Genomic DNA, 9,613 nt, shown 5'->3' with positions numbered 1-9,613 from the left:
GATCTGGGTTTATACACAGGGCCTCCTGCAGACCACTCAGTGGCTTCCCTGAAGCTACTTCTAACTCTGTAAAAACCCACTGCGTGGAGACACAGTGTGAAGATGGTTTGTTTTCCTAGGGTACCAACCCACCATCGTCTCAGATTGCCTGTTCTCTGATGAAAGCACAACCTGAAGATTCACTTCCTGTCTGCTCCGCGGTGACGGCAGCACTGGCTCCTTGTTCTGCTTTTCCATCCCCAGCCCTTTACCCATTCTTACTATCACAGGGATGAGGGTATTCTTTGTCCACGTCTGGGACATGGTGACATTCACTTCATCATTTCCTACAGAATGAGAAAATACTGTGTGCCTTCTCTATTTCCTGAGTTTTCTGCACAGTCAGCATGTGAGAGACTTTCAGAAAGTTTCCATGAGGCAGAGAACACTTAGTTATTTGTTGATGCTCATTGCTCCTGTAGTCTTTCAAAAATCTGAAGCCAGTGGTTGGTTGTGATGCAAATCTTTAGTTCCAGCGCTCAGAGGCAGAGGCAGAGGCAGAGGCAGACAGATCTCTGTGAGTTCTAGTAGAGCCTGGTCTACAAAGTGAGTTCCTTGACAAGCAGGACTGTTATATAGAGAAACCTTCTCTTAGAAAACAAAAAAGGAAAAAATAAACAAAAAGAAAAAAAAAGAAAAAAGAAAAAGAAAAACCCACTGAAGCCATTATATGTAGAATTCTGTGAATTTGCATTGACAATGTTAGAATGTCACCTATTAGGCAGGAAGGAATTAGGGATTCCATTTCAGATGTCACTCTACAGGTTATAGGACAAATCCCTTCAATATATTTAGATTTTTCATGCACAGTTTTCTTTTAAGTCACCTGGACTGGCTGTGCTGTGAACTTGTAACTAGGCACAGAGACTGCCAAGATCAGTGATCAACCCTGGGATTCAATTCTCCAGCACAGTACTGGCTTCAGACATCTTCTCATGTCCCTGGTCCCACTGCTCCCTGTTGCCTTTAGAGACCTCTCTCATTCAAAGGATGATGCTCTTAGACTCCAGGACCCTGCACTGAGGGCTTGCTGTCCCAGTCCTTACCCTCTTCTGCAGAGCTGTTCTCTCCTCTGAAGGGCTGCAGGGCTCTGGCTCCCTTCCCAGTCCCCCTGAGTTCTTGTTCTGGCTAGCAAGGATTCCTTCTCTATCATCCACTCCCCTTCTCCAGCCACCGTAGCGTGTGGAAATATGCTGATGTGCCTTGTACTTGCTAAATACCTCTGTAAAATGAATCTTTTTTTTTTTTTTTTTCCCCTCGAGACAGGGTTTCTCTGTGTAGCTTTGCGCCTTTCCTGGAACTCGCTTTGGAGACCAGGCTGGCCTTGAATTCACAGAGATCCGCCTGGCTCTGCCTCCCGAGTGCTGGGATTAAAGGCGTGTGCAACCACTGCCCGGCTGTAACACGAATCTTAAAAGGTCTTATAATAAAAAACCTGGAGCCAGATATTGGAGTGAAAGCTGAAAGATCAGAAAAACAGAACAAGCCAGCCACTAGCTTACTTCTATGAAATACTCAGCCTCAAGAGCAAGACTTCCTGTTTACTTATGCCTTATATACCTTTCTCTACACAACATCACTTCCTGGGATTAAAGGTGTGTGCCAGCACTGCCTGACTTGGTTCCAAGCGTGGACATGAACCCACAGAGATCCAGGTGGATCATTGCCTTCCAGTGAGAGGATGAAGGATGTGTGGCTCCCCTGTCTGGCCTCTTCATCTAATCTAATGCCTGGCTCTGTCCTCTGATCCCCAGATAGGTTTATTAGGGTACACAATATACCTCCCTGCAATTCCCATTGGACTTGTGGTCTTTAGTAGTTGATTTAGAGTTCACATGACAGACCTTCTTGTCCGTGGGGCCTCTTCGCTAGAGACTCAATTTTACTGATGGGGAAATGATGTTTAATAAAGGAGGAAACAGACTGGATGAGCACAATGCTACCATTTCTGTTCTATGTAAAATTGTTTTAAAGTTCTTTTAATGCCTTTTAAAGTTATTATTCTAGTCCATCTTAGCATTTAACACTTTTTTTTTTTCAGATAAACCCAAGAAGTTCAATTTTCTCTCCAAATGTCCAGATGTTAAAGCAGCATTTGCCACAGACATTGTCAGCTCCAGTGACAGGGTCTCTGAGCTTGCATCCTCACCAAGACCTGCAGAGCATGTGGCTTCTCTAATTCCACAGAATGAAACAGCCTCGGTCTGTCCCCTGCACCCTCTCTGCACACCTCACCCTCCTGAGGGCAAACCTTCAGTGACATGTTGGCTTCATATCCTGTAGACCTAGGAAAGGATGTCTTAATCCCAAAATGTGTTTTCTGCAGAGCAGCAGCCTTGCCTTTGACTTGCAAACCCATTTCAGTCTCCACTTCCGTCATTTGTTTTTATGATTTCTGATAAGTTTCTGTAAACAAGGTGATGTCATCCTCTGGTCAATTAGGCACAAGCCTTTTGATTTTGAAAGAGTCTCTTGCCTTCAAGGAAGAAAGTAGACATGTGGGACCCGGTTGTTGGTAGGATGTTGTCCTTATGAAGGTTACCCCAGGACCCACACATACCCCAGGGCAACTTGAAAGGCCATTAAACCCACCCTGTCACATCCAGACACAAGTGTGTCAGGAGCCTGGGCCAGGACCAGAATCCATGGATCTGGACAGCTGAGGGTCTAGGTTTGGGCTCCTTGTGTCCTGTGCAGAGTGTTAGAGGCTTCTGTGTGGACAGCATCCTTTTGTCCCTTGAAAGCAACCCCCTTGGAACACATGCTCTCCCACTCTATTGCACACCCCCTCTGTGAGCTCTTTGCTCCCTTGCTGGTTCTGTCAGCTGACTGCTGTCCATGCCTGAGGCTTCCCTCACATTTATGCCTCTCTGTGTTTGGGTTTGAATTTAGATTCATAAACACGGCCAAAACACTGATTAATTTTTTATGGTTGATGACCTGAAGAACTAGGTTCCCGAATCTAAAGTAAAATACAGAGACCATTTACTCTTCTGTTTGTCCCTGCCCTGGGGTTATTTCCATGTCACCGACTGTTCCTGTAACTGGAGTCCTTGTGCACAATAGTCTGGTAGCTGTCAGATCAGCTGAGTCCTTTCTTCAAGAATAGGTGCTAGATTAAGGCTTCATGTTGGGGGCGCGACTTTTTGTCCTCAAGCTGAGAGTTGAGCCTCCCCGAATGACAGATTCCCACAGTCTGAGTTTGAAAACGGAGCTCTGCAAAGAAAAGGAAGAAGGGAGAATGTCTTGGTTCTTTAGCTATCTGGCCTGTCTCCAGTTCCCAGTGCCAGTTTCCGGAGCATCCAGCAGGTGGCGATGGCGGCAGTTGTTAAGAGGGTTTGGAGCAGGAGAAAAGATTTTGCCTCCAGGGTGCACAGAACAGAATCTTGGGGCAGAGGTGGCAAAAGATCTAATCCCTCCTCTCTCGGAGAGGGTGTGGCCCTCTGCCTTCTGGGTCAGGAACCGTAGCTCTGGTTACACAAGGGAGGAAGGGGAGTGCCTGACTGGGATTGGTGCAGAGTGGGGAGGGACGGGACGAGTCTGCATAAAGTCACAGCTTGTCCAAAGACCCAGCTCTACCCTGCTGAAGCCAGTCTGAGAAGAGCAGCCCCAGCCCCAGCCCCAGCACTATGCCTATGATACTGGGATACTGGAACGTCCGCGGTGTAAGAGAGGGGACCCGGATGTGAAACAGAAAGCTCATAACAGCAAGGCCCTTTCTGGCAGAGGGATCTGCATGGGCATCCCTAGAATATTTTGCCTGTAACTCTCAGCGCTCAGGAGAGTACACTGTCATTGGGGGGGCGGGGCGCGGGGGGAGGTGCGAACTCGCGCCTGGATATGCACACTCCATGGTGGCTGTATTTGTGCAGTGTGGGGGTCTCAAATGGAGAAGATGAAATCACACAGTAAGGTCCTCACAACTTCTCACTTCTGCCTGTGGTCTTCTTTCCCAGCTGATTCACCCTATCCGCCTGCTCCTGGAGTACACAGACTCAAGCTATGAGGAGAAGAGATACACCATGGGGGACGGTAAGGCCACCTTCCCTGTCAGTCACCTGCTTCCCACTTGTCCACTGATGCCCATCAACCCGTGCCTAGCCTCTTATACCTCAGGCCTGCAGTCCTGCTACAGTTGGAGTTAGAGCCTGCTGCTTCCAGAAACCTCTTTAGGGTACAGTTTGGGTTTTCAATGTAGAACACCGAGAATGGAGTTCCTGCTCCATCTGTATTTATAACTAGACTGGGTGCACTGTTGGGGGCCCATGGGTCCAGGCTCCTCTTATTACCAGTAGTTGTTTATATCCCTCTCCTCCATCTTGGAAAGTACTCTGTGAGGGGTTGTACTCCCCCCTCCCCATTCCCTTACCCCCTCAGCCCCTTCACCTCCCACCTCCTCAACTCAGGGGTTCTTGCTCCTGGTCCAATACCAGGAGTAGGGTGGGACACTGAGCTGATTTCTCTTCATATCATCTTGTCTACAGCTCCTGACTTTGACAGAAGCCAGTGGCTGAATGAGAAGTTCAAGTTGGGCCTGGACTTTCCCAATGTAGGTACAGGGAAGGGGAGGTTTGGGGAAGGCATGGTGTTCTCATCTTATCTCCTTTCCTGGCTGAGATAGTTTGAGATCAGAGGTTCAGCTCTCCCACGCTCATTCCTGGTAGCTGCACAGTGTTTCTGTTTGGCCCCAGCTTTTCCATTCAGTGTGAAGTGTGTTCACGGAGGGCTCACCTTGTCAGGCACACTGAGTGCCAAACCACCTGTCTGTCCTCACCCAGACAAAAGATGCAGAGACCCCATATTCTCTTATATTTTTGGTTGTGAGCCTAGCCTTTAATGGCTGAGCCATCTCTCCAGCCCGAGACCTCATATTCCCATCTGACCATCCTCACTTGTCTTTTCAGCTGCCCTACTTAATTGATGGGTCACACAAGATCACCCAGAGCAACGCCATCCTGCGCTACCTTGCCCGCAAGAACAATCTGTGTGAGTGGCCTAGCAGCAGGCTGGGTCATGGGGGACAACCTCCTTGTCTTGGCTGGCGTGGGATGCTGAGGGTGAGTGTGCTGTATGTGCTGCAGGTGGAGAGACAGAGGAGGAGAGGATCCGTGCCGACGTTGTGGAGAACCAGGTTATGGACAACCGCATGCAGCTCATCATGCTCTGTTACAACCCTGACTTTGTGAGTTGCCAGTGGTGGAGCAGACAGGGTTTGCTGCAGGACTTAAAGTCATGTGTTCAGATCTGCAGCATCCTTCTTCAATGAATGAACTGTGTTATTGATACCCCAAGCTCTCCTTTACTTAACAGAGAAGGACCCTCATAACCCCAATGAGACAGCACATGAACACTGTGAAACTATCTACTAGAGTAACCATGCAAGAGATGGTACACATTCTTCTGGTGGACATTTGATCTAAGTCCTTCAGCATAGTTGTAAATCTCAGCTGTATCTGTCCTTTGACCTCTTCCGTGTGTCATCTTTCCCAGTGGTCATACCAAAAGCCTCCAGGATGAAATTAGAGGATGTGGAAATGGCCTGGTGGTTAAATATTTGCTGTGTGGCATGAGGGCTTTAGAATGGACCCTTAGCACCACATGAAAACCCGAGAGTGGCAGCATGCTCTTATAATCATAGTGCTCTGGGGGAGAAATGGGAGGGTTTCTGGGGGCTGGCTGGCCAATGAGTCCAGCCAGTCTGTGAGCTCTAGATTCAATGAGAGACCCTGTCTCCAAAAATTAGGGTGGACAGTGATTGAGAAAGACACATGACATCAACATTGGACCCCCTTCTACCAACAGGCAGCAGTATACTCCCCAAATGATGAACATAGGTCATATTGCACACTGGTCTCACTCATCTATCCAGTGCATTCCCCATAGTTCTGTCTTAGGTATCAACAGAAATCAGGACGTCTTCCTGATAGGCGGTTCAGGGTAGGCAGTTGACCTTTCTACCTTCTAACTTTGAATATAGTCACTGCTCTAAATGGATGCAGGCCCTTCAGGTATGTGATCTGTTTTTATTGCCTCCCCAACCCAGTATAACTGTCTTCTCTTCCACTTGGTCTCTGTAGCCAGAACATGCAAGATGCTCAGGAGGTCCTGGGGGTAACCTTTGGACTTCAGTGGTGGCAGATTCCAGGGACAGTGTGAAATTCCAATCTGAGTCTCCATCGCCTCTCACATGAATTCTGCGGAGGCCTAGACACAGACCTGACCCATTGTGGGAAGGTGGCTGGTTCCTTGCACAGCTCTGGGAGGCCAACCTCTCTGCTGGGGCCTTAGGATGGTGACAGCTGTTTTCTGTCTCAGGAGAAGCAGAAGCCAGAGTTCTTGAAGACCATCCCTGAGAAGATGAAGCTCTACTCTGAGTTCCTGGGCAAGCGGCCCTGGTTTGCAGGGGACAAGGTAAAGAGAGGGGGTGGGGAGGAGAAGTTGCCATTCTTCCCAGGCCTCAAATTCCAGCACACTGACCCTTGGCTTCCTGCAGATCACCTATGTGGATTTCCTTGCTTATGACATCCTTGACCAGCACCGTATATTTGAGCCCAAGTGCTTGGATGGGTTCCCAAACCTGAAGGACTTCTTGGCTCGCTTTGAGGTGATGCCCTGATCTTGCTGCCTTTGGGTAGCCTTCTTCCTCTCTTCCACAATGCTTTTCTAGACCCGAGAGTAAAGGAAAATAACTAGAATTGTTTGAGGTTTCTGTAAAGAACTGTATGGGGCAACACATCACTTCAAAATCCCCAAAGGTTGATGCAATTCTGAGTCCCACTGGACAGATAAGGGATCTGATTCTGTGAAGGGTCCTCACTTGTTCATGGTCTCAGCACCAGTAGCAGCTGCACTGGGCTCCATATCTGTCACTGGGTCAGCATTCAGTGACTGTCCCAGCTTTGTGTCAAAAGAAAAAGCTTCCGTCCCCCTTCCCCACCTCCAGCCTCATTTTCCTGTTTGGGATCCTTGGCAAGGCAGAGCATGTCAGTAGCATAAGGGTCTTGGCATTAGGAGAGTGAGTCAGGCTGGACTGATGTGCCGTACCCAGATGTGAGAAAATCCAGACCTGATCTGCAGAGCATTGAGAGCTCAGGGCTGTCGCTGGGGCCTCCCTGAGTAGACATGTGAGTGCCCACCCTGCTGGGGACATCTATTGTGAGTGTGTGCTGGTGAGTTCTTGCTTCCTCCCTGTCATTCTCCTCTTTCACCCCACAGGTCCTGTCTGTGAAATGGGGTCTTCACTATGACTCTCTGGCAGTCTCTTCTGTAGGAGGTTCATGTTGGGTCCTAGGGGGCGTGCAAAATGCCTCCATCTTGGGACTGAATAGGCAGAGAGCTTTAGAGAGCCAGACTGTGAGATGCACAGGGCTGCTGAGCCCAGCCTTGACCGCACCTACACCATACTTTGGTCATTCAGACATCTGGGAATTGGAGACACTGATCCAAGGATATTTCAACCTGCAATCTGTTTACCTAGCCCATTCTCTATCAAGGGATTTATTTCCTCAGCTAATTCTCTGTCTCTTTCCCCAAAGCTGAGGACTGAACCCAGGGCCTGTGCTTGCTAGGCAAGCGCTCAACCACCTAACTAAATGTCCAACCTTTCTCAGCTAATTCTCATCAGCTCTGGTTCTGGCCCAGGCTGGGTACCCTTGGAACTGAGCAATAGCTGGCATGGCTCTAGGGTAGGTATGTGGAGAAACACAGGGCCACTTAGCCCAGCTTGTGTATAGTTTGTTGTGGATCTCTTTGCTCTCTCTGGAATCATCTGTGTATTCTCCAGCTTGGTGTATGGCTCAGAGCACAACATACAGTCACATGGGGTGGTCCCTGTATTTGTAGGGGAGATGAGGACAGCCAGGGTGCAGTGAGGTTGTACTGAGTACCAGGTAGAGAACAGTTAACTCTGCTTTCAGGAAACTGATTAGAATTCTGTTCAGCTTTTCTTCGTGGGCTCTCATCTTGATGTTCCCCTTCTTGCATGATTTGCTGAGTCACTGGGTGTTGGCTGTCTTCCTAAACACACACAGTCCAGTTTTTCTGGTCCTTTGTCCTGTTAGATCTCTTCTGTGTGTAAATACAGGCTAGAAAGAGCCTCCGCACGAATAGGATCATTGCTATGCAGAGAGATTGGGACAGTGCCTTCTTGGGAGGCCAGAAGAGGAGCAGAGATGAAAGAGGGAGGGATGAGAGAGGGGGGGGAGGGAGAGAGAGAGAGAGAGAGAGAGAGAGAGAGACAGAGACAGAGAGAGAGACACAGAGACAGAGACACAGAGAGACACAGAGACAGACAGACAGACAGACAGACACACACACACACACACACACACACACACACAGAGAGAGAGAGAGAGAGAGAGAGAGAGAGAGAGAGAGAGAGAAAGAGAGAGAGACAGAGAGAGACAGAGAGAGAGAGAGGGCTAGAGAGCATGCACACATGGATGTCTGCTCCAAAGCACCTGTTTCATGAGCTATTAGCCAGAGGACATTGAGATCTCAGATTCTTCCCTGTTAACTGATCTTGCAGGATCAATGATACAGATCAATATAGGTTTTCTGAACCTATATTTTAATTTTTTAGCAGGAATAAAACAACTCACTCAGGACCCAGTCTTCTCTTTAATAGAGGAAATTGAAGAGTTCTTTTGCCTGGGCTGGGAGCTAAGCAGGTTGCCCTGTGCTACAGCCTGAGCCCAGGACAAATGCTGTTCTGGCATGGGGCTCCTCTCAGTGGGCTGCAGACCTGAGCTCCTGCTCTGTCCTTCCCATTTTGCAGGGCCTGAAGAAGATCTCCGCCTACATGAAGACCAGCCGCTTCATCTCAACACCTATATTTTCAAAGATGGCCCACTGGAGTAACAAGTAGGCCCCTACTACACTGGCTTTCATAAGGAGGACCAGTGCACACTGGGGCTCCTCCAGACCCTGAGGACAGCCGGCCTTCTGCCCTGCAGCCTCTCTGATCTCACTTCCTTCTCCTTCCCACCGCCTTCTCCAGCTTTTCAGTCTCCTCAGCTCAGACCCTGGTCAAGCCCATGCAGTCTTCGTCTTCCCACTTCCTTTCATCAAGACCCCGTTCTCATTGTGCCCCAACCCAACCACACAGTCCTTTTCTATGACCTGATGTCTGCCCTGAACTCTGCTCCCTAGACTTACCCTAAAGGTCAATAGTGTCTTAAGATCCCCAGGGGAGGGGCTGCCCCAGGTCTCCTCATGCCAATAAAGCCTGAAACACACTTGCTCTGTGTTGTGTCTCATTCCTTTTGATTTTTGGACTCCCTGAGTGTCACAGCTGCTGGCAGAAGTCTGAGCTCCGAGCCTGTCGTGCTGACTCTGAGGAGTCGAATGGAACAGAAGGAGTTTGAGATATCTGTTCCATTAGAGCAGGGACAAAGCTCTCTAGCGAAACTGTTCTCAACTGTGGGTCATGACCCTTCAGGGGGTCAAATGACCCTTCCATAGGGGTCATATATTAGGTATCCTGTATATCAGATATTTACATTATAACTCATAATAGTAGCAAAATTACAGTTATGAAGTAGCAATGGAATAATTTTATGAGTGTGGGTCACCA

General features: G+C 48.7%; 1 protein-coding gene across 1 annotated transcript; it reads left to right on the top strand.

The window, feature by feature from the left end:
* The first annotated feature begins 3,462 nt into the window (after positions 1–3,462).
* Positions 3,463–9,278, top strand: LOC118585341 (glutathione S-transferase Mu 1). Its single transcript, XM_036189784.1, has 8 exons — positions 3,463–3,704; positions 3,996–4,071; positions 4,524–4,588; positions 4,944–5,025; positions 5,121–5,221; positions 6,355–6,450; positions 6,533–6,643; positions 8,816–9,278. Exons 1-8 carry the CDS (start codon positions 3,669–3,671, stop codon positions 8,903–8,905), a joined length of 657 nt encoding a protein of 218 aa, XP_036045677.1. The 5' UTR covers positions 3,463–3,668; the 3' UTR covers positions 8,906–9,278.
* Positions 9,279–9,613: the final 335 nt, after the last annotated feature.

Source organism: Onychomys torridus, chromosome 6, assembly GCF_903995425.1.
Source record: "Onychomys torridus chromosome 6, mOncTor1.1, whole genome shotgun sequence".
Lineage (NCBI taxonomy): Eukaryota > Metazoa > Chordata > Mammalia > Rodentia > Cricetidae > Onychomys > Onychomys torridus.
Note: the sequence above shows the minus strand (reverse complement) of the source record. Positions and strands in the feature narration are given on the sequence as shown.